Source organism: Schistocerca gregaria, chromosome 10, assembly GCF_023897955.1.
Source record: "Schistocerca gregaria isolate iqSchGreg1 chromosome 10, iqSchGreg1.2, whole genome shotgun sequence".
NCBI lineage: Eukaryota > Metazoa > Arthropoda > Insecta > Orthoptera > Acrididae > Schistocerca > Schistocerca gregaria.
In genome coordinates this window covers 219915927-219942263 of record NC_064929.1, presented here as the reverse complement: position 1 = coordinate 219942263, position 26337 = coordinate 219915927, and the positions used below count along the sequence as shown (strand labels likewise).

Below are 26337 nucleotides of genomic sequence, written 5' to 3'. Positions count from 1 at the left end.
TAATTTTCACACATTTGCTCCATAAAGCAGACTAGAGGGGTGTTTATAGGAAGTGCTCTGTGATGTTGAGAGGAGACTACTTAAGTTCACGGGTACTCATTAGTACTGTTATAAATCTCATTGAGAATGCTACATCATGTCTACTCATCACCAATGCAAAAAAAAGTACAGTAAGAAATGGTTAAGATATATCTCTTACAAGAATAAAAAGCAGTTGCTTGCATACTGCAGAACTACAGACAATATATTTCATGACTAAGAATGTACTGAAAAATTCTCAACAAAATTATTCACAATGTCAAGAAACTACCCAGGGGAAGCTGGTAAGAATCCCGGTGGTGGAGAAAATATTTACTGCCAGTATTTGGCCGGCAAGTGAAGGAGAGATGGTGGTGTAAAGTTCCTGATCACCAGTGTTTGTGCCAGTGGCCTGGTTTAAATTCCAAACCTCTGTGCACTGTCTCGTGAAGTGAGAGCACGTGACGCTGTTGATGGTGATCCTTCAATCGGATGGGGACGTTAAGCTCAGGAGCCCCCTTGGTGCTATTTGTGAGAAGTAGGCTGTGTGCCAGCAAAGGGTTTCATCCTGGCCCTTCTCTCACCACCACCACCACCACCACCACCACCACCACCACCACCCATCATCATCATCCAGTGCAAACATTACACTATAATCAACATGTACGCGTGTGCGCGCACGCGCACACAAAAAAATACATACCTGTAGTATTGCAATTAATGTAATGGAGCACATTGTCAATGAATAAATGAATGAATGAATGAAAACCAAGAAACTGTACAACTGGTGATAATTATCAACCCAGGAAGTAAAGCCAAAGTGGCCTGGGAAGCTACCAATGAGATAGATGGTAAGAAAAACAAGGATCACTCAATAACATACATTAAGAATGAAGATTTTTTTTCTTTGGTCCTAAAGAATTATGTCAAGTATTCAATAACCACTTCACAAAAGATTGCCACAAAATTTCTTCAGATACTGGTGCTCCTATTCCCCCTCTCTGTTTAGAACTACAGTTATTCTGCAAGGTATTGTTTCTTGACCCATTCACACCACTTGAAAACTGCAGTATTATGCAAGAGAAACAAAACTCTCACTCATGTGATTTTGATGACATATCTAATCACCTGCTCAAACACATCTGGAATCATGTTTCTTATCCACATTAGTTTAGATCAGATCTCTGAGACAGGTTACAAAGAGATGTAATCACCCCAGAAAAATGTTAGAAGCATAGTATTGCCATAAGACAAATGTTGCCCGAGGTTCTACACTTTGTGCACTGCTGATTATTATATTTATGAATGATCTGCTCAAAGACATTCAGTAAGGTGTACCAGGAATGTCTGCTAATGACACCAACACAATGCATTCAGATCACCAAAGCACAATGTCTGATAAAAACTGTATGCTTGTAAATTGGTTAAACACAAACTGTTACTGAAGAAAGACAAAACTGTCCTTTTCCCATCACATATAATTTCTTAAAGGGTAGACAATGTCAGGTTTGAAAATGTGCTTGTAAACCGAGACGCACCCACTAAATTTCTTAGTGTCGAGAGATTGCAGTCTATTGTGGGATGTATATAAAAAAATTAGTAAATGTACTACACGATTTGTGCTATACATTTAATATTGAGAGAAAAGAGTGAGGCACCAAAAAACTTTGCAAGTGTGTGAGACACATAGAATGGCTACCAGAGTGCATCAGTGTAGTTCGTGTCGAGTGCTTTTACCGGGCCCGGTAGGGTGTACCGTGGGTGTGAACAGTGTCAGATCTCCGACAATCAATGTGGAGGTCATGGAGATGCCGCGTACTCTCATGAGATGGCACTGTCGGCACCTGACACGGCTGTAGGTCTCCATTTTACCGGCCGGTCAAAATAGACAATATCTCGATTTGTAGGGTGTGACGGTTGCCCGACATCAGACTGCACGGCAACGTGAGGGCACTTACTGGTCACTGAGGTTTTGATCGACCACTTCCGATCCCCCTGAGGGAGGATTGCCGCACTGTGCACCGAGCACATTGTAACTCCTTCACCTCTGGACGGGCTGCTCGATAACGAGTAATGGGCCCCTGAAACAGTCTCTGTCATTCCACACCGCAGTTCAGACTGGTGGCTGCCATATTGAGGAGTTACTGTCCCACTGTTAACACTGCAACAAGTACAGCTGCGTCCACAGTCGTGCCATGACGGAGAGGGGTGGATTGCCGACGGAGGTCACCGCACAGTGTTCGCCACCAAATTGCGGTTCTGTAGCACCGCGGATGACCACTGTCGGCGAGTACGGTGGAGAGACCCCATTCTTCTGACATTTTCGAGAGGCCCAGTGGTGTTACTCCTGGCATTACAGTGCGGTTAGCCATCGGGTACAACTTCGGGTCAGGGCCGGTAGCGACTGAGGGACTTCCGTGATGTAACGGTACGCTACGGGCATCCCGCATCCTCTTGTGTTACGTCTCGTGTGGCAATATTGTGGTGCTGTTTTCTGAAAGGGTAATACTCGTCAACAGGTGGCACATGTCGAGGTACTTCGGTGGCAGGCGAGATGCCCGGAGCTGTTCCCACAAGACACGTGTGGGACCGGTTCGGACGTCCCCTCCGTCCCGGTGCCAGTATTGGGGATATCGGGGGCCGGTTATGACAGCTGCAGGCCGGCGAGGATACACTGACTCAATGGCGCCCTTGCCAAAACAATCAGTGCTTTCTGCAGGCCAGAGGGGATGTACTGTCAGACTGATAAGTGGATTCGTACTGCTGAGTTCCTTGTAAATTTGACACGTACACAATTTGCATGTGCTTCTTTTTTTTTCTGGCAGTGTACATTTGTGAAACGCTTTATTTTTGAAAATGGATATAGTTTTACAGAAAGTGAAAGACGTCCACCATCATTAGACTCATCTTTACAATGAGTGAGTTAGTTATGTGTTCCACTGATGTCTCACAGTAACAGTTATGATGTGGAATGTGTCAAGTTCATAAGAAACGCACTTTTTGCACAAAATACATGTATTATACCTATAGATTTATTTATTCCTATTCAATAATTCATCTATGGTATGGAAGCAGTTGTAAAGGAGATATGATTTCAATTTATTTTTAAAACTGTTACTGCTGTCTTAAATTTTATTTGAACTAGTAATTTATCAAAGAGTTCTGCAGCACCATATTTTACTCCTTTCTGTGCCAAAGATAGGTTAAGTAGAGGAAAAGTCTTTCTTTCTTCTGGTATGAATGTCACTGTTGTTTTTGAACTGGCCCAACTTGTTGAGAACAAATTTCATTACTGAGTAAATGTACTGTGAGGCTGTTGCAAGAATTCCTAATCTTTTAAAGAGATGCCAACAAGATGTGTGAATATGAGCCTCACACATTATTCTAACCACTTTCTTTTTAGCAGTGAATATTTTATGCCTAAGTGTTGATTTACCCCAAAATATTATTCTGAAAGACATCAGAGGGTGAAAGTATGCAAAGTGTGTTAGCTTGCTAGTTTCTATATCCTCGATATTGGCTACTGTTCTGATTGCAAAAGTTGCTGAACCTAGTCACTTTAGGAGGCCCAAATTTGAATTTTCCAATTAAGATTCTCTCCTATATGTACACCCAAAAACTTATTATGCTTTACCCTGGCTACTGACTTCTGTTGATGTGTTATATTAATTGGATGAATTGTGTTTTTTCAGAGTTCAGAGCAAGCCTATTCACAGAAAACCAATCAATAACTTTTCCAAAGACATTATTTGTATCATTTTCTATTAGAGTTTCTTACACTGGATTAATAATGCTTGTATCATCATCAAATGTGTCTATAATTTCTCAGTGGCTATGTAAAGGATACAGGAGTCTAAAGCACAAGGGAGCTCCTCTATTCAACAAGCTACCAAAAAGCTTAGTTGAATTGACAAGGATTCAGGACAAAAGTGAAAACGTTACTTTGAAAGAATGGGTCTATACAGTACAAGTTTTTATTAATGCCAGTGTAAATTAACAAAGTTAAATATTTTCATATGTACCATGCGTTTACAGCTAACTTCGTTCATTCTACTGTGACATATTTCAGGAAAATTTAAGCATATACTGTAAAAGGATTGGAAAACAGGAAATGGAGATGGTATTTGTACCACTAGATGAGGAACTCAAATCCACTAAAATAGAAGTTGTAGCTGAATGTGGGTCTGTTTTGGCAAGACTCGGTATCAAGGGTCGGCAAAAAATTATAATAGGGTCCCTCTATTGACCACTGGGCTCTCCTCCTGAAGTAACTTAAAACTTTAGGGAAAATCTCAGTTCAGTTGTACACTAGCTCCATAATTATACTGTAAAGATTGGCAGAAACTGCAATCATCCAACAATCAACTAGGATAATTACAGTTTTGTTAGTGGTGGGTATTATGAGACATTCTGTAAAAGATTACTAAGTGCCTTCTCTGAAAACTACCTTGACAAGACAATTTGGAGCCCCACTCATGATGGAAACACATTGAATCCAATGACAACAAATAGACTTGACCACTTTGAGGATGTCCACATCCATATTGATAACAGTGATCACAACATGATTGTGGCAACCATGATTACCACAGTAAAAATGACAACTAAAACAAGCAGAAAGGTATATATGTCCAGCAAACTAAATTTAAAAAAATCAGTAGTGCCATCTCCCAATGAGGAACTTGAAACTTTCGGCAGAGGGCAGGAGCATGTAGGGGAACTCTGGCTCAACACTGGCTAGATATTCACCCAGTAGAACAGTTCATAATGAGAGAGAACCTCCATGTTATACAGTCAATATAAAGAAACTTCTAAAGAAACAGAGATTACTATATAATATGTATAAAACAAAGTGTAGGACTGTAGATAGACACACGCTGAATGAAACATGTTGGGCTGTCAAGAGCGCAATGTGTGAAGTCTTCAGTTACTATTGTAGCACAATCTTGTTAAATAATCTGTGTTTAGGTGTTCGTTTTTCCCGCGTGCTATTAGGGAGTGAAATAGTAGAGAGAGAGTACGATTGTGGTTCGATGAACCCTCTGCCAAGCATTTAAATGTGAATTGCAGAGTAGTCATGGAGATGTAGATGTAGAATCTTTCACAAAACCCAAAGAAATTCTGTTCATCTGTAAAGGCTGTTAGTGGCATGAAAGTTAGTCCAGTCACTAGTGAATCAGATGGGAACTGGAGTTGAGAATAGCAAAGCAAAACCAGAAATGCTTAACCCTTTTTTCTGTTTCTTAAAAAAATCTTAAACCACTGAAAAGAAGAGTGAAATAGATATTAGTGTTAGTGGTGTTGAGAAACAACTGAAAACATTAAAACTGAACAAAGCCTCATGGCCCAATGGAAACCCTTTTGTATTCTATACCCAATTCACAGCCAAGTTAGCCCCTCTGTTAACTATAATCTGTCATAAAGCCCTCGAACAAAAATCTGTGCCCAGTACCCAGAAGAAAGCACAGGTCACACCTATCTTCAAGAAGGGTAGTAGAATTGATCAATAAAACTACAGAAAAATATTCTTAACATCGATTTGGTTTAGAATCTTAAAACATATTCTGCGCTTATGAACAGAATTTGCAAAAACAACGATCACGTAAGAACCAACTCTGACTTTTCTCATATGATATCCTAAAAAGCCATGGATTGAGGCAGCATTTCTCGATTTCCAAAAAGCATTTGACTCAATACGAAACCTACACTTTTTATCAGAAGTATGATCATCTGGGGAGTCAAGCAAAATTTGTGACTGGATTGATGACTCGTTGATAGGAAGAATGCAGCATGTTACCTTGCACAGAGAATAATTGTGAGATGTAGAGGTAACTTCAGGTGCACCGCAGCAAAGTGTGTTGGGGCCCTTGCTATTCATGTTGTATATTAATGATCTTGCACACAATATTAATAGTAATGTCAGACACTTTGTAGATGGTGCAATTATCTATGATGAAGTACTGTCTGAAAGAAGCTGCACAAATATTCACCATATATTGATACTGAGTGATGTGGTGCAATGGTTATGTCACTGGACTCATATTCTGGAGGATGTAGTTCAAACCAGCTTGGGTGTAACACTTATTATGGGCTTGAAGTGGAAACATCACATAGGCTCAGTCATGGATCACCAGGTCAGTATACAAAGGAGATTGCTTGAAAATGCTTGTGTGACCCATCCTAAAATATTGATCAAGGGTGTGGTACCCGTGCCAAATAGGAGTAACAGAGATATTGAATGAATTCAGAAAAGGATGACACAAATGGTCACAGGTTTGTTTGACTCGTGCAAGAGTGTGACTGACATGTTGAAAGAACTGAATTGGCAGACTCTTGAAGATAGATGGACATTATCTTGAGAAAGTCTCCAAATGATAATTCTAGGAATACATTACAACCCCCTACTTTTCACTCATGTATAGGTGGTGAAGATAAGATTAGATTAATTACAGCATGTGCAGAGGCATTTAAACAATCATTTTCCCTGTGCTCCGTATGTGAACGGAATGAGAAAAAGCCCTACTAACTGATACAGTGGGATGTGTATCCTCTGCCAAGCATTTCATAATGATTCACAGATTACAGATGTAAGTGTAAATGTTATTTTTCTTATTGTGAATTTAAAATAATCAAGGTAAATATTTTCTTAAACACCATAAGTTTTTAGCACATTTATTAGTTTTCTACAGATGTAATTATTGTTTTTCCTATTACAGTATTTATACAACTTGTGTGTGTGACGTATCATCCATTTGTAACAACACACAACAGGATTTCTGGGACCAATAAAAATCAAAACTATTCTAATCTACAATGCCTTGTATTTTCACATTTTGTGGTAACTGCCCTACACACGTGTTATAAAAAAACAAGTTAGGTGGAACGCAACATTCATCTCATAAAATTTCATCTCAGCCAGCAATATTTAAATCCAATAGGTATTCACCATTCAGTATGTAAAAATTTGTCTCGTACAGTAGTATCAATTGTTTAAATTCAGTCTGTGGCAAGCTATATTACAGGTGTAGTTGTCGGTAAATTCTATGTCAGCAGCATACAAATGAATTACGTATATGCAGTTCTTTATATCGGAACAGTCAAAGTGTGTAGATGAAGTATTATTTGTCGTCGTAGCACTAGACTAGTGTTCCGACCCGCCTCCAAGATAAGAGATACGTTACGCCCTGTTAAACATGATAGAGGTCTTAGTTCCCAGTGCATATGGCGTACACTGTGAAAGGGTAGCATTTACATGGTTCAAACTATTCACAGTATGCCAGACACTGCACGGGGCATTCATAACATGTCAAACCGAGAGAACTTGAGAAGTTGATCATGGCTGATCATCACTCGGTCCTGTGGTGGGACCAAACTGACTGACTCACCTTCTGTGCGTGCCACTCTGGCCCTCTCTGGAAGGTTCTGTAAAAGGAGAGCACTGCGCCACACCCGCAGTCAGTAATTTAACTCCCAATGCTAACAGTGGGGAGAGTTACCAAAAGCTCAAGTGTTTTATTTCAAGCTAATTGGCTTGTAAACTGAAGATTTAAATGAAGTGCCATTATCACTCGTATGTGAGTTTATCGATCTGTCGAGTGAAGTGTACGAGGACAGATATAAAGCTCATCGTCATTCAAACAGGCACAGTTTCAGAAATAATCACTCTCGGGAAATTCGGCTCGGCCTTCTCTCACATGAGATCCTGTGAATCGTGGATGAAGAGCGACGGGGGATTCTGTATTCCTAGATTTCTGCATAGAATTTCACACGGTGCCACACTGCTGCCGCTTTAATGAAGGTAAAGACATATGGAGTAGGTTCTCAGGTCAGTATCTAAAAGACTTCTGAAGTAAAAGAACCTAGTTCATTCACATAAATGATCTGGCAGACAAGGTGTCTGCTAGGTGTCTGCCAATGGAACTGTGATGTGCCAGGAGGTGTTGTCATCGATAAGTAGGAAAAACAAACCCATAATATTTGAATATAGTATTAGTAGAGTACTGCTCTACACTGCCACCTCGATTAAATATCTAGGTGTAACATTGCAAAGCAATGTGAAATGAAATGAGCACTTAAGGACTGTAACAGGGAAGGTGAATGTTATACTTTGGTTTATTGGGAGAATTTTAGGAAAGTGTGGTTCATCTGTAAAGGGGACCACTTATAGGACACTGTTGTGGCCCACTGTTCAGTACTGTTAGAGTGAGTGTTTGGGATCCACACCAAGGCAGGTTACAGGAGGTCACAGAAGCAATTCAGAGGCAGGCTGCTAGCTTTTTTACCAGTAGGTTTGAACAACATGCAAGTATTACGGATGTACTTAGGGAACTCAAATGGCAATCTGTGCAGGTAAGTTGGTGTTCTTTTTGAGAAAATTTATAGAAGCAGTATTTTAAGGTGGTGGCAGAATGACTCCACTGCCACCAATGTGCATTTCACATAAGGAATAGAAAGATAAGATACGAGCACTTATATTTCTCATGGAGACATACAGACAGTTGTTTCTCCCTCACTCTATTTGTGAATGGAACAGAAATGGAAATGACTAGTTGTGGTACAATGTACTCGTTGCCACACACTAAATGGTGGGTTGCAGAACATGTATGCAGATTTTTACATTGTCAGCTACAATTATTTAAAAAGTCACTTAAAAGTTCCTTCCAAATGATGCATGGACTTTAAGAATGATAAGATAGCTACCACTGATGAATGCAATCTTCCCATTTTCCAGGCTTTTGTCAAATGATGAGGTTTTAAGAGTAACGTGCAGCTATTAAGATAGGAGTTAAAGAAGTGAGAACTGCCGTACCGGGCTTTACGCCGGCGGCCCACTCACCCACTCACCTGTCGGCACCCGGCGGGGGCGGCGGCGGTGACGGCGTCCTGGAGAGCGGGAAGCTGGCCACCTCGCGGCCCGCCGCCAGCGACTTGATGGAGCCGAACGTCTGGTCCGGCGACAGGTTGGCCCCCACCGACGGCAGCATCCCGCTGCTGCTGCGACACGGGCACAGGAGTCAGGCGGGGCATGTCACGGTGACTGGAACCTCATTCATTCTGAGGTGCAAAATCTGTGTGGGTCACAGTTTGGCCTCGATACAGTTATGTTCACTGCTATAGCTGCCCGTGCCAGAAGACAGGCAGGTCACTAACTCCACTCTGACGGCTGATACGCTGGACCTGGGGTGGGGCAAACTTTGTCAGCGCGAGGCTCTGTCCTCGTCCTGTGACGGAGTGTGCAGAACTGGCAGAACTTCGAATAATAATAATTAATCGGTGACATTTTAAAAACGAGCTGACCGTAATGAAATATTTGCTCCTACCGATGTTTCACGTATGCAACATTATTAATTAAAAATTAAATTTTGGTATATAACAAATGAACCAGACTAACATAACGAGTACTGGCACAGATGCCCTAACTCCGACCCTTTGTGGCCAAGTGAGAAACAGTTAGGGACAGTTATCGGGCAGCCTAGCTCAGTACTTGGTGTTCACTGCTGTGAACGAGTAACTCATTACTGAAATTAACAAGTTACAGTGTTGTAGTTGAAGTGATATAACTATTAATAGTGGCTCGAGCAAGATTTGATTCAAAATTTAATGACGCCCGAGGAAACCCAGTGACATTGCATTGAATAGTTGCAGTGCTCACTATTACAGTCAGACAGAGAGATCGTGACTTTGACTTAAATGTCCACTGGCTCTCGTGTGGCACCACGCTGACAGATGCCACTGTTCCTTATTTCAGCTGGACAAATGTGAGGTGGCGTCCCTTTTTGTTAAATTAAAGACTTTGAATATTATTTTACTATTAATAGCAGCAGTCTCAATGTCCACACTGACTTCCAGCTGTATTAGGAGCCACGACCCACAGCGGAGAACTTTGGTGGGTACAGATTTAGAAGACACGATGTGAGCAGCCCTCTCCTCGACAAATAGATGAACTACGGAGTGCGGACTGCTAGGACGTACTCTATTTGACGTAGCCCTGTGTGTGGGGACAGTTTACTGTGTCAGCAAATTCAGATATGGTAATACATCATGACAGGAAGATTCTGTAAGCCACTTTTAGTAGAAGACCCTGGGAACATTTACTCTGTTACATTTTAAGGTAAGAACAGTCGTATTATTCGAGAAAACGTGAATGGCTGGAGGTGGACATTACTGTGCGGTCAGCCTCAAAACGTTCAGTCTGCTCACTAGATAAATATGTAGAGCAACAGATCAGGTAGTACTGGAGAAAGATTAATAGTAAAAGGAAAAGGCACTACAGAAACAATCCTGACATTGCACTTAATAATAAGTGTTTGTGGACTTAGTGAGAGCCTGTCACAGAACAAATCAAATTAAAATTTGTATATCTTGAGATACAGAGAGAAATGTGTAGTGCATAACATAGGTGGGACAGATATCGGAATAAATGTTAGTGATACAAATGAGGGATTGAGGACAGACTTCCACATCGATTAAGGCACTGCAGCGGGCCGCCATTGCTATTTTATTTGTATGTTCTTGCTAAGAAGCAAATATGAGGGAACTTTGCAACAGAATTTTAATTCCAAGGGACGCAGATAGCATAGCTGGGTTGGTAGAAAATATAGTCAAACATCTCAAAATAAAAAAGCAGCATGTTGAATGGTATTGATATTTTCGTTAATCTTTAAGTCAAATCTTTTATTCCTTTATCGGAAATAATATTTCACAAGTCAGCTGAAGTTAGGATGATATCAAAGATTATTGATGTAGTGAAACGACAGTTTCTTTCACAAGACTGTTTAGCTGCTATTAATAATTAGTGTGGAATTTTTGATGGAGTTACTGGGAGAGACAGTCACAGGTTTCACGAAAACATGTCCACCATGTAAAATATGAAGAACAAGGAACTGTGAGATTTTGAGATGTGCTTTGAATAGAATTATTTGAAACTTCCATCAGAGGAGAGGTAATGTTTGTTTGATTAACAGTAACAGACCTAGTGTCCTCTACAAACTTGATTTCACATATAGGAAATGACTTGCAGCTTACGAAGAAATCGACTTATAAGTATATTGGTGCAACACAGCAATGACCTCACCACAATATTACAAGAATTGACCAAAACTTTTCAAAGCTTTGACAGTTGCAAAAAGCTTATCATAATAGTTACCTAAAACTTCCGTGAATGTTGAGAAACCTACATGAGTCTTACAAGAATATCATGAAAACTATAGAATGACATTACACAAATGATACCAGGCCATTGTGGGAACAACAGCAAAGTATCCCAGGTATTATACCGGGAAATCACAGGAATGGTACCAGGATGTTACAGGAATGGTACTGGGGACACTACAGGCGAGATATCGGGAAATTGGGAAGGGTACCGGCAGGTGAGAGGACGTACATCAGAGCATCATTAAAAGCTGACCACAGAACTTAATCGGACCATACGTTACCTGACAGAGCCCGACGTGACGAGGAACGGCGTGGGTGCCGGGCAGGGCGAGGCGGGCGCGCTGGAGACGGAGCTGCGCGTCGAGCTGAGCGTCGAGTGGGGGCACTGCGGGGTGGGCATCGGCGCTCCCGCCCCCCACAGCCGCCGCCCCCCGGGGCCCCGGCAGCACAGCATGCCGTAGCGCGGCTTGCCGCCCCCGCTCAGGCTCCCCGGCAGGCCTACAACGTGGGCCCGCGGGTTAGCCGAACCTCACTTGTGGGGTGTCACGGAGGCAGACTCACTGTCACACATCACATTCATAAATTGCATTTATACAAATAAAAATGAGTATGTAGAGACTGATGAGACTGCAATGTGAGTGGTCTCGAAACCTGAAAGGGTGGTTGTGCCATGGGCTCGGAGTACACTCTAGGTGAGCTGTTTGGGTGCGGGTGGGACAGGATGTAGGACGAGATCCACGGAGAGTCTACAGGTGGGACAGAGTAGGACTGGATTTTTGCAGGGAAAGTGTGTGTTAGCTGTCATTCGCAACGAATGGGGAAGGGTATGCTGTAGCTGATAGGTCAAGTAGATGTCAAAACTGATTCAATGGATGGCGAAGTGTATGCTGTAGCTGATAGGACAAGTAGATGTCAAAACTGATTTCAAAGTCTGGGAAGGGAAGGTAGTCGGATAAGCCAGTGAGAGGACAGGGACAGATGGATGTGTGAGGGTGGTGGGATTCAGAAATACATATGAGGCAGTGGTGCTGGCTTCTCGATATTGGGGCAACAGGGTGGTGAATGTACTCTAAATGTTGGAGAACATGTTTGACTCTTGCCAGCTAGTACAAAATACAGCTGAAAGAGGTTAAACGGATACAAAAAGTGAGGCAAAATGCATGTTGTTAAAGTGTTGGGAGAGCTAGTGAGACTACTACAGTATCCAGTCACATTAGTGTGACCACCCCACTAACACTTTTGCTGTGTAGACTGCTGTGAGATGTGGAGGAAGAGTGTTATGGGGTTCTGGAAGCTACAGGAAAGAGGAGCTGTGCCAACTCCAGTGCTATGGCCAGCTGCCCTAGGGTTCTCAGTTGAGGATGAGTGGTCTGAACAGCTGATTGAGGTCGTCCCACATATTCTCCATTGGGCTAAAATACAGGGAGTTTGGTGGCCAGGGGAGTACAGGAAACTCATTTTTGTACTCTTTGAACTACACACGCACACTGTGAGTAGTATGGCACGTTGCATTGTCCTGCTGGTAGATGCCACTGTGTCGAGAAAAACGAACTGTATGTAGGGGTGGACACGGTCCATGAGGACAGATGTATTGTGCCTTTGAGAATGACATCACCCTAGGAATATGATGTAACCATTCGCGAGACAATATCGCTACCTGCTCAGGACTGGACTCTTCCGACAGTTATTGCAGGGTTTACCCGCCAACAGCCATTTGTCAGACAGAACGTAAAACGTGATTAGTCTGATAAAAAAGGCCACCCGTCACCATTCAGTGGACATCCAGTTGTGGTACTGCCATGCAAATCCCAGCTTTCACTGCTGACAAACAGCATTCAGCATGGATGCTCGAACCAGGTGCCTGCTGCAGAGGGCCATTCGCAGTAAAGCACACTGGGCTGGTTGTCGAAGACACACTGTCAGTAGCTGCTCGATTCATCTGGTTGGTCAGTTGCTCAACATTGCAAGTCTGTTTGCCTGTACACATCTCCACAGCCAGCATTCACCCATCCCCCGTGGCCCGTGGTGTGCCACGGTTGCCTCGGCGCCAGTTTTGGCTAGTGCAATTTTGGCATGCACAGCGTACTTCAACTGCAGTGACACACAAATGGTTTACAAACTTGGCCATTTTGGAAATGCATCCGCTCTGGGCCCAAAGTCCAACGATTCTCTCCTTTTGGACATCGGATTAATCGTCCATTTCAAAATGGCTCTGAGCACTATGCGACTTAACTTCGGAGGTCCTCAGTCGCCTAGAACTTGTTGTTGTGGTCTTCAGTCCTGAGACTGGTTTGATGCAGCTCTCCATGCTAACCTATCCTGTGCAAGCTTCTTCATCTCCCAGAACCCACTGCAACCCACATCCTTCTGAATCTGCTTAGTGTAGTCACCTCTTGGTCTCCCTCTACGATTTTTACCCTCTACGCTGCCCTCCAATACTAAATTGGTGATCCCTTGATGCCTCAGAACATGTCCTACCAACCGATCCCTTCTTCTGGTCAAGTTGTGCCACAAACTTCTCTTCTCCCCAATCCAATACTTCCTCATTAGTTATGTGATCTACCCATCTAGAACTTAGAACTAATTAAACCTAACTAAACTAAGGACATCACACACATCCATGCCTGAGGCAGGATTCGAACCTCCAACCGTAGCGAATCGCCCATTTCCTCTTTACGACAATGACAGCACTGTTTCCTCACGTTCCCCCAACAAGCATTGCATACCCTCCTCTGTTAGTGCCGCCATCTGACGCCTCTGGGTGGTTACTGCACACTGGCGTTGGAAGCCTAGATGACGGTCACATTAATGTGATCGAACACGTTATGCTGCATTTGAAGATTGTGTGATTGTTTTTCACACAGATCTGTGTTAACTTAGATTTTCCAACATTAGAGCAAGCTGCAATTAGTCACACCTAGAAATTCTGTCAAGGTCATCTTGTACCCTCTCACAGACTTCATTTGTTATGGTGTCCTCAGGAAGCAACTGCTCAGTCTGTCCATCAGGTCTTTTGTGCATAATGAAAAGAAGAGTGGTCCTATCACAGTTCCCTGCGACACTCCCGACGATACACTTGCCTCCGATTAACATTCCCCATTGAGGACAGTACTGGTCATAATAGAATACAGTTTGTGACCTGATATTTTCCTAATTCGAGGCACATTTCATAAATAATGCTCACTAATTTTTACTTCCACGTCTATTTTTTCGATATCTCGTTACTGTTCTTCGATATACACTCCTGGAAATTGAAATAAGAACACCGTGAATTCATTGTCCCAAGAAGGGGAAACTTTATTGACACATTCCTGGGGTCAGATACATCACATGATCACACTGACAGAACCACAGGCACATACACACAGGCAACAGAGCATGCACAAGGTCGGCACTAGTACAGTGTATATCCACCTTTCACAGCAATGCAGGCTGCTATTCTCCCATGGAGACGATCGTAGAGATGCTGGATGTAGTCCTGTGGAACGGCTTGCCATGCCATTTCCACCTGGCGCCTCAGTTGGACCAGCGTTCGTGCTGGACGTGCAGACCGCGTGAGACGACGCTTCATCCAGTCCCAAACATGCTCAATGGGGGACAGATCTGGAGATCTTGCTGGCCAGGGTAGTTGACTTACACCTTCTAGAGCACGTTGGGTGGCACGGGATACATGCGGACTTGCATTGTCCTGTTGGAACAGCAAGTTCCCTTGCCGGTCTAGGAATGGTAGAACGATGGGTTCGATGACGGTTTGGATGTACCGTGCACTATTCAGTGTCCCCTCGACGATCACCAGAGGTGTACGGCCAGTGTAGGAGATCGCTCCCCACACCATGAGGCCGGCCGCGGTGGTCTCGCGGTTCTAGGCGCGCAGTCCGGAACCGTGCGACTGCTACGGTCGCAGGTTCGAATCCTGCCTCGGGCATGGATGTGTGTGATGTCCTTAGGTTAGTTAGGTTTAAGTAGTTCTGAGTTCTAGGGGACTAATGACCACAGCAGTTGAGTCCCATAGTGCTCAGAGCCATTTGAACCAAGCCCACACCATGATGCCGGGTGTTGGCCCTGTGTGCCTCGGTCGTATGCAGTCCTGATTGTGGCGCTCACCTGCACGGCGCCAAACACGCATACGACCATCATTGGCACCAAGGCAGAAGCGACTCTCATCGCTGAAGACAAGTCTCCATTCGTCCCTCCATTCACGCCTGTCGCGACACCACTGGAGGCGGGCTGCACGATGTTGGGGCGTGAGCGGAAGACGGCCTAACGGTGTGCGGGACCGTAGCCCAGCTTCATGGAGACGGTTGCGAATGGTCCTCGCCGATACCCCAGGAGCAACAGTGTCCCTAATTTGCTGGGAAGTGGCGGTGCGGTCCCCTACGGCACTGCGTAGGATCCTACGGTCTTGGCGTGCATCCGTGCGTCGCTGCGGTCCGGTCCCAGGTCGACGGGCACGTACACCTTCCGCCGACCACTGGCGACAACATCGATGTACTGTGGAGACCTCACGCCCCACGTGTTGAGCAATTCGGCGGTACGTCCACCCGGCCTCCCGCATGCCCACTGTACGCCCTCGCTCAAAGTCCGTCAACTGCACATACGGTTCACGTCCACGCTGTCGCGGCATGCTACCAGTGTTAAAGACTGCGATGGAGCTCCGTATGCCACGGCAAACTGGCTGACACTGACGGCGGCGGTGCACAAATGCTGCGCAGCTAGCGCCATTCGACGGCCAACACCTCGGTTCCTGGTGTGTCCGCTGTGCCGTGCGTGTGATCATTGCTTGTACAGCCCTCTCGCAGTGTCAGGAGCAAGTATGGTGGGTCTGACACACCGGTGTCAATGTGTTCTTTTTTCCATTTCCAGGAGTGTAGTATTTCTGCATCTCTTTGAGTGAACCCGACCATCTCGGAAGCTCTATTATTCCACGCAGGACACTACTTCTGTTCATCTGTCAAATGGCGTGGGTAATGGTGATAGAAAGCTCTTCCACAGAAAGATAACGACGGCCACGCGCAGTTTGTTTTCAATTTCGGGAACAAGTCGAAGTCTGGTGGACTCATGTTGGGGCTGTTGGGAGGATATGGCAACACTTCCCGCCCGTATTCGCGCAGCTTCTGGGCTAGAACATTGCCGATATGCGGGCGAGCATTGTCGTGGAGACTGAGTGGCCCAGCCTGGAGCAACAGAGGTCGTGTTTTGTGCATTTATCATGCAGATTTTGCATGGAATTACGATAATACAGTGCTGTGACACTTCTTCCACACGGAACTTACTCGTGATGATTTATTGGTGACTATAAGTAATAACCATCACTTGCTTGAGCTTTGACTGAACGTGTCGAAATGTTTTTGGACATGGAGATACTGAAGATCTCCGCTCGTTGGATTTTGATTTCAACTCCCGTTTGAAGTCTGTAATCCACGGTTCGCGAATAGTGTCAATTCGACTCGAATTCTTCACTTTCACGGTCGAATCGTTGCTTTCACGGTGGAATCGTTGCTTTCACGATGGAATCGTTGCTTTGACGGTCGAATCGTTTCAGGCGTTTCCACTTCTCTTCAGCAGTCAAAGATTATGGAACACATGTCGCAGAAATTTTCGCTTCTTCAAATCATTTATGAGAAAACAGAATTCTGATGCTGGAGGAATTCCAGTGGCTGCAGAGCGAGTCGCACTGCGATCTTCAACAGAAAGTTTCACACTTCGTTCAGCTATTGACGGTTTTGGCCTCAAGGGTGTCTGATTGTCGTGTACGCCCGTGCAACCACCATGAAAACGAGTGATCCGATGTGAAACTATACTACTGTCCACTGTAAACTCACCGCAAACTACGCTTAAAGTATTGTGGATTTATGTCGGATTTTTGCTTTTTTTGTTCTTAATATATATTAATCGCTTGCCACTCTATATAATGAAGATGTAAAGCTAGTTCTTTTGGTTGATGATAAAAGTACAGTAATCACACCCAACGGACAAAAATCAAGTGAGCGAATTGTAAACAATGTGTTTCAGGAAGTTATTAAGTGGTTCTCTCCATATGGACTCTCACTAAATTTTGAGGAAACGCAGTATATAAAATTCTGTACAGTAAATGGCATAACACCATTGATAAATATAGACTACGAACAGAAGTCTGTTGCTAAGGCAGAATATTGAAAATTTCTGGATGTGTGATTTGATGAGAAATTGAATTGGAAGCAGCACACCGATGATCTGCTGAAACAGTTAGGTTCAGCTATTTCTGCTATTAAGGTTATTGCAAATTTTGGTTTTCATGCAGCGCTTTTATATGGGATCACATTTCGGTTTATTTAATCGTTAAAAGAGAAAGTATTCATCCCACAAAAGTGTGTAATGAGAATAACAGCTGAAGCCCATGCAAGATGACCTTGCAGACATTTATTTAAGGAATTCGGAATATTCACAGTACCTTCGGAATACGTATATCCAATTACGAAATTTGTTATTAATAACCCATTCAAATTCAAAAGTAACCAGGAAATGCGTAGTTACAACACTAGGGGAAAAAAGAAGTAACTTCGCTATTCTGGGTTGAATCTAACTGTGGCACAGAAAGGGGTGAATTTTATGCTGCCAAAAGAATCTTTGGTCATTTTGCCAAACAGCATTAAAAGTCTGACAGATACTCAACCAACATTTGAATACAAATTAAAAGAATTTCTGAATGACAACTCCTTCTACTCAATACATTATATTTTTAAATACGAAATAATAACTGTAAAAAAAATGTTTTGTGTAAAGACAATTTTTGTCAAAGTGACACGTTCCACATCATGAAATGTCCTACTCATGATATATGGAACAAGTATTAATGTATGTAAAATTTCGACCTTTGGCCTTCAACAGTCAGAGTACCCGAGACCACAGAAGGGTCCATTTCTACCTGCTGCCAATTTTATTGTAGAGTAGGTAGCAAAAAATAAAGGAAAAATTACTTCTTCCTCACGCTCCCAACTGCATCTGACGTATGTGATCTGAGGCTTTCCCGGCGAATGTGCAGTATCCAAGGTTCTCGGGTGTCCAGCCGGATCCGATCGTCGAAGTTGCACGATATTTCGGCGAGTAACCGTTCGGCCATCATCAGGTGGTGCTGATGGAGTGATGTGTCCGTGGTATTTACGTCCGCGGGATCCCGAGTCGTACCCGGCGCGGAAGGCCGGCGAGGCGCCGGGTGGGAGGGGTGGAGGCAGCTGCAGCCACGGCCGGTGGTGGCACAGTGGCGGGAGGATCTCGCGCCGGAGCTCATTCATAGTGTTTAGTGATGGTTTCCAGGCTTTTCCAAGTTGAAACCCGGTGTCCCTGTTGCTCTAATTTCTATGGTCTCCTTGTAGATACTGTCCCAGCAGGCACTTGTCGCCGTCACGATTTTTGTCTTTTAGAAATTCGCTGTCTGTCCGGTTTCAATGCAGTGCTCTGCTCGGGCCGAATAGCTGGATTTGCGTAAGCGCGTGTGACGTTCGTGATCCTCGCATCGGTCTTCGACCGTGCGAACTGTTTGGCCGAAGTAGTATTTGCCACAGCCGCGCGGGATTTTGTATACGCCCGCTTTCTTAAGGCCTACGTCATCTTTTGCCGTTCCTAGTAGGTCACGAATCTTTGCTGGTGGTGGGAAGACTGTGTGACAGTCTCCCTATTTTTGACGACACGTTGCCAGCAAACGGCACAAAGGCCAGAGCTTGCTTCTCTTCTTCGGGTTGTTCTTCATCTCGGTTCTTGCTGCACTTCTGTTGTCATTTTTCTGCAACATCTGAATTCGGTGCACAGTAACATTCGGTTTACCATGGAGACTGAGAAAGATGGAAAACTATCTTGATGTCCTAGTGGAACGTAGGTCTGATGGCTCACTGGCTCACAGTGTGTACCGCAAGCCGACACACACTGACCTGTACCTACATGCCTCCAGCTGCCACCATCCGGCGCAGCTTAATGGAATGCTCAACACCTTGATACACAGGGCACACCCGATCACTGATGGACAGAACTTGCCAACGGAACTCAAACACCGTGTTCTGCAAGAATGGGTATGACAACCGCCAAATCCAAAGGGCCTTCCGACAACAGAACTGCAGCAAGAACCGAGGTGAAGAACAACCGACGACGCGGCACCCCGCCGGCCGTCCGCGCCGGGGTACGACTCGGGACCCCGCGGATATAAATACCACGGACGCAGCGCAGACAGATCATTCCATCAGCACCAGCCGATGGCGAAACGGTTATTCACCGAAATATCGTGGAATTTCGACGATCGGACCCGGCTGGACACCCGAGAACCTCGGATACTGCATCTGACCTAATTGTCATTGTCGTTGCATCAAACAATCCGGAGTAACGCCGACCTGTGTACTATTTATGAAATGTCCCTCGTTTGTGCAATGCGAGTTGAGCAGTGGTCGGAGGTTGAGTGGGCTACTGACCGGCGACGGGCGACAGCGGGTAGAAGTCTCCGTGCAGCGGGCAGTGGAAGGCGACGCGGCGCTGCCGGTGCCTGGCGCGGCGGGCCAGCAGGCAGAGCGCGGCGCCCGCCATCAGCATGGCGACGCCGGCCGCCAGACACGCCGGCCCCAGCGCCCGCGAGCTGCCCGTCAGCGAGACGCGCGCCTCGTACTCGGCGGGCAGCTCTCCCGCCGCCGGCCCGCGGTACGCCGCCGCCGTCAGCACGCAGCCCGCCAGCGCGAACAGCGCCCCGAACGCCGGCAGCGCCACCTGCGACAACACGCCACAACACCGCTCTCTCACTGCACCCACACACACTCTCTGCCGTTAGGCGCATCAGAAAAAAATTGTGTCGTAATATTCCGTGTAATGTAATATATCTTGTATAGACACCTTCCATTAACCTGACACGTTCCACACCATTACGAAGTATTCATGATATATGGAACAAGTACTAATCTAATCTAATCTCGGGGCACAGTATGTGCCTGCTGGGGGTCAATCCAAAAGTTTGGCCAAACGGTGCCTCTTTTCTAGGTGCCACCCCCCCCCACCCCCCTTCTATCTCTCAGTGAAAGGAAAAAAATGTACCCTTCTTTGCTTGGCACTTTGTACTGTGTTTACTGTAGCGAGAAGGGGACAGGGAAAGAAAACGCAAAAGTGACTGTCGGTAAACAACTATTGAAAGATTGTGTGATCAGAATAGAGGTTGAGGAGATTAGTGTTTAACGTCCCGTCGACAACGAGATCATTAGAGACGGAGCACAAGCTCGGATTAGGGAAGGATGGGGAAGGAAATCGGCCGTGCCCTTTCCAAGGGACCATCCCACTATTTCCCTAGAGTGATCTAGGGAAATAACGGAAAACCTAAATCAGGATGGCCGGACGCGGGATTGAACCGTCATCCTTCCCAATAGGAGTCCAATGTGCTAACCACTGCCCCACCTCTCTCGGTAAAGAACTATACAAATACCAGATATACTCGAAGTACAAAGTGACGACAATCTTTTCTTTCCGAGTTTCAGGAGGTCGCGGCGAGATTTTAGATTTTCTTCTCGGGGAACTCCTGTGATGAGGCTGTCCGATCCACGCACGATTGCCCTTCGTGCGTGTCGAGGCACACAAGGGGATTGCATTGTTGATGATTCTATCTGTCGCTTGCGCCTTAGTCCTGCATTGTGCGCGGTGTTGGCGTGGCTAATTCGGATTTGGCATGTTTATGTGAAGGGCTGGCCGGATGTTCTTCCTGCCGCCACCATGTACCCCCCCCCCCCCCCCGGGACGGAGAGTACCCCCCTCTGTCTGCGTCTAGTGTAAAGTGTGGATCTGTTTCAAATGTCTGCGAGTCGTGTAACAGGCGGGACGTGGGGACCAGCCCGGTATTCACCTAGGGGGATGTGGAAAACCGCCTAAAAACCACATCCAGGCTGGCCGGCACACCGGCACTCGTCTTCAATCCAGCGGGCGTATTCGATCAGGGGCCGGCGCGCCTACCCGAGTCCAGGAAGCAGCGCGTTAGCGCTCTCGGCTAACCTGGCGGGTGATTGCATTGTTGATGATTCCGAGCGACAATTGTGCGGTACGTGCGTGTGCAAACTATGTCTCTCGCTTACTTATGCATAATTTATCACTCACTACCACCGTCAGCGATGACAACTCGCAGCAAATGGAATCGAAATTCATTAAACGACTAGCTACGATCATGTTCAGTGCTCGCATTGCCTACCGAATTCGTAGCAGAGCACTCAGAACATACTGAATGCTCATTGCCTGTCGAACTATGCGTGACGTAGGTGCGCAGGACAACCGCTATCTTTCGTGACTTCTACTACAGCAACTGGCGAGATACGTACTACTCTGTGAACGATTTACTTCATATTTTAAAACAAAGTATTTCAGCGATAATTCCCAAATACTTAAGGGAGGTTTTCAGTGGTTATGTAAAGGTTCATTAACTTTCAATTTCTCCTGTGTATCTTATTTTATAAAGTTATTTACACAACTTTAATCATGAAACATAACATATAGTATGATGAATAAGACCGCTTCAGCCGTATGGGAAATCTTTCTTTTTGATCCAACTGGTTTGGCGATTTTCTAACCATATCTTCATGGGTTACAGATTTAAAATTTATTCCAAACGGTAGGAAATAGATCATCCAACATTGTTTGTACCATTGGTACAAAAGCAACAGCACAAACAATTCCACAACTGTGGACGCCCACGATACAACATTTTCTGCAATATATCTAGATTTACACCCTTGGACCCGATAAATTTGGGAATTTAATGCACGCCAAAGTCCACTAGAAATTATGAGCGTCTTTCACTTCTGTGCCACGCAGTCTGCGAGGAGCTACACACATCCAACCACTTGTTTTCTTCTCATGCCAGGTTGTAAGTCACTATAGCACAAATATTCGTCCAAAGTTTTCATACACAATTTGCATAAATCTCCGGCTTACTCTTCGAAGTTTTTATACTCGGAAACTAACGGTATCTTATTCTATACAGTAATATGATCGGACACATTTTATATAATACTTGTCGCTCACGACATAACAAAATCAAGTTTTCATTGAAATAATCGTTAGAAGCGGTATTTTATACGACTTTTTTATCTCTAGACATGTATAAATTTAAGCGTTCTTCCTTTGTAGTCAACAGACATCATTGCACCCTTCACAGTATAACCTCAACACACTAGACAATGAAACACACATGGCCTCCACCTAAGGCGTGAAGTAATGCACTTAACGCACGGTTTCCATTTCCAGGAAATTACGCATACGCAAATGCGCACTGTTTGAAATGTGTGTGCCCACCAAAGTTGAACACAAAGAAAGGCATCCTGTGGACGCACCTCATATAGAACCGCAGCACTTGCCACTGCGAAGATTGTTACCGTCTGATTGTTGAAACGACACTAGCGTCCCTAGCGGCGAGAAATCCAACCGTAAGATTATTGTTTTAATTGCTTTTCTACTTAATTAACGAATTAGCTATATTTTTTAGTTCCAAGCATTAATAAATTATTATAAGCATGACTGATAGTGAAATGTAAAAGCAGTCAAATCTCACTGATTCAATGACATAAGCTACAATTTATTCATGAATAAATACTTTCGAATGTGCAGCTTCGTTGAAAGCAAGAGAATATAAACGCACACTTCATGCATGAGAAGCGTACGTTTCTGTTATTGTGTGTTCTTACTATGATAGCCAGTTTCCTTCACACGTAACACCACTGTTCGGAGCCTAACGATTCGCACGTTCTTACTCTTGACTCGACTGTCTGCACCACAAATATTTTTGTAAACATAATTACATAGTAAAAATTGTGGACTTGGTTTCTTCTGTGTTGGGAAACAGTCTTATTGCTTTTTACGTTTTATTGTCGCGTCTATGTGGTTTTACCTTCAGCTGCAGTAATGATGGCTTATTTCGCACATTAAATACAGTAGGTATTGCATTCCACACACGTTTCCTACATTGCACATTCACTGATATGACTGGAAGCGTAGCAAAGAAAGTTTCCTCTTCTTGAGTAGATACACGTCGTCTTTCTGCAAAGGATCACGTTTTTGATCTTCACTAGCCAGTTTTTGCTTTTGAAAGAAAAAGAAGTTCATTAAATATCTGAATGTTCAGAGACTACTGTAAATAGACTGTCCTGTAATGCCTCCCGGGATATAGAAAGATAAATGAAATGTCATTTTTGTTAGTTCCTGTGTTTATAACGCTTAACACGCTTTCTGTGTTACGAATCAATATAAACGATACTATTCTTAATCATCCGATATCATATTCAGAAGTGTAGCTTTCTGTCCAGTTGGAGCGCTGCTATCACAGTGTATAATCGAGTTGAGCAATAGTCTCGTGACCGTAGGTGTTGCAGTTGTGGTATTAAGCCCGTTTTACATGAGCGATTTTCTGGCCAAAACCGCATACTCGAAGTGCTCCTTTTGCCTGCGTGTAAAACAGCAACCGACGACACCGCGAATGTGTGTGTGTGGCCTCAATGATCTATACATTGTGGAGTCGTAAATTTCTGAGTATGCGCACAAACAAGGGAGAATGCATGGAGGTAAGAAAACAAGGGAGTCATCATTATGCCTCAAACTTGAAGCCGACGTCCACGATCTTACGCACCCCAAAAAGATTAGCGTCACCGCATTAACACTGCCATGGTTCACCGAGCTGACACTTCCCCGTGACGTGCCGTGCCCAGTTTAGACCGTTGGAAATAACTAGACTAGACTTTCGTTGTCTTATCCCAAGTACTTTGAATGTGTGGAGACGTAGCCGTTTCATCAAAAATGCCAGCTTGAGTTGGTTTCGGGTGTACAATCGATCCGAGCGTAGTATAAAGTTCTGTCCACTTTCATTGTAGTGGTTTTGTTTCACTCACTTGATGTTAGATTTCCTATCAATCCTCGTGCAGGTCTGTTCCGTTAACATTTCAGTAACCTTTCACTTCGCTGACGCGCGCAAGATACGATAGAATGCCTTGCTTCTTTCCTCATTGCACACATTTATGGACTAACAAAGAACGAATAGGTAAGAAGTTTTTCGCAAACGTGATTAAAAACGTGCATCCGAACTGAGAGCTGGAAACGTGACGCACAAGAAGCAGAACCAGTAAGGAAACAAGCATTCGTTTCGGAGTTCTGCTTCATTTGCTATCGATACAAACACAGTAGAAATGGAATTAAGTGGTATACGGAAGAATCCTTTCTGATCACATCCTTCTCTTCTTGGTTATCCGGAATACACCAAGAAAAAAAAGTTACATTAAAGAGGCCAAATGTGTCGTATTATTACAGCAAAATGCGCATCGAGAACAGAAAAACGTTCGAAATTACCTTCCTGACACTACGTGATTCACATAAGCTCTGCAATTTTTAGTATTTAAAACAGTAGTTGTCTACACACGACAGGAATAATGAACACGCTGCAATCGTAAACAGGAGCCTTTCAATGTTTTTGGCTATTTAAGATGGCGGCAGCCCTCGCCCACTCCGGTTCCAAAACAACGTACAGCAAGTCTAGAGCATCACCTCCCTCCTTTTTTTACTTCCAAGGGACTATGGCGACGTCTGATATCTACGGCCAAAGTCGTTCTGGCCGAGCTCACTTCTCTGAGTTTCGATTTTGTGCTTAATCTTTTAAACGTTGCTTGCTTTCTTTTCGTGACGCACTACAATGTTACGCAACGTCCTAGTATTTTTTCCTACTAGTGTTTTCTTACAAGGGAGACGAAATACCTCAAACCAAAAAATTTACAGCGAAAAAGCCTTACGCTATGCATAAAAAATGTCTGTAGTAAAGGTGTTGTAATGTAAATTATTTCAACAGCGAAAATATCGTCAGTATTATTTCACGAGAACAATTTTCGATCTTATTTGACACTCAGCAAGAAAATAAGAGACAAAGGGTGAAACAAAACGGACCTATTTACTGCGTTCGAGACAGTGTCAGATATTTGCAAGTATATATTTTCTCAAGCGAATAAGTATATATGTCTGACATGTTTCAATTACACTTTTCTTCTCATACGGCAAAGATCTTACAACACAACTATTGAGAAATTCCACTATGAAGTGTGCTTTGGTCATTAATAAACTCTGTTATCATTGCTTGTTGCTACATATTGTTACTATACTTAATTTTTTCGTAAAAATAATAGTTCCACATAACCTCAGCGTCGCCGTTCGGTTGCCATATTGCCCAGTAAACAGCTCTCACAACACGCGCAATTTTCGTGCTGACGTGTAAACAAAAATCACAGCTCCAAACAGAGGTATAAAACGCAAAGAGCGCTGCACGAGACTCTCACTCGTCTCGAGTAGTCGATTGAAACAGGCAAGTCGATTGTGCAAAAGTGGCTTTAGTGCTTCGTTCGTCGCGGTCATCGGCAATCAGGCGGGGCTCTGCAGGTCCGTCTGTGCGCCCTCTGTTTTGATTCCGCAAGCAGTGAAAAGGGGGCGCTGAAGTTCCGCGTTCTGGCCCCGACGCGCCAGCCGTGGCTCCGACCGACCACCGTGTTATCCTGTTGCAGTGACGTCACCGGTGGCGGTACGGGGGCGTGTGGTGAGCACAGCGTCCTGCCGGCTTTCTTAGCCTCGGAATCCCACACACGGCTCGGCGCAGCCTGCGCACCGGTCCTCCCAGCAGGGAAAAATCCCTGGCAGTGCCGGGACTCGAACCTGGTTCCCCCGCACGGCAGTCAGCAGCAGTTACTCCTCTCTGCACGCGGTAGCGAGGGCTCTCCTCTGACGTTCCGCTGTCAGTGTTTCCTGTAAGTGCTACTCTTCCGCAGCTAGCATTTTTAGCTGGTATTTGTCACAGCGGTTACGGATTCATAGTCCCGCAACGTTAAAACGTGATTTCTGCGCTTTATCACCGTAGATGTTATACTGTCATTCGTCGCAAGTAACAACTAATAGCAACGGCAAGTATGAGGGGCAGTCAAATGGAAACCGAACTCCCGCCACAACGGGACCACGGAATGGCTCCGTTCAAAAGTAACCACCACACGCGATAACACACTTATCTTAGAGTAACAATTCCTGTTCGGTAGAAGGCGGTCGGCCGCTGACGGTTGCACAACCGCATCCGCCCTTGCACTTCCTCGTTCGACTGAAACCTACGTCCGTACATGTCTGTCTTCAGATCGGCAAAGATGTGGAAATCAGAGGGTGGAATAT

General features: G+C 44.6%; 1 protein-coding gene across 3 annotated transcripts in view; it reads right to left on the bottom strand.

Annotated features, from left to right (window-relative positions):
• The window catches only part of LOC126293302 (uncharacterized), a 237659-nt gene that overhangs the window by 12527 nt on the left and 198795 nt on the right, over window positions 1-26337 (bottom strand). For 2 of the 3 annotated variants that reach the window (XM_049986435.1, XM_049986433.1), the window contains exons 3-5: window positions 19608-19896; window positions 11454-11670; window positions 8863-9012 (exon numbers count right to left, since the gene is read on the bottom strand). In XM_049986435.1, coding sequence (XP_049842392.1) covers window positions 8863-9012; window positions 11454-11670; window positions 19608-19896 — 656 coding nt within the window. The remainder of the gene's footprint in view (window positions 1-8862; window positions 9013-11453; window positions 11671-19607; window positions 19897-26337) is intronic. The other variant, XM_049986434.1, reaches the window with a different exon arrangement.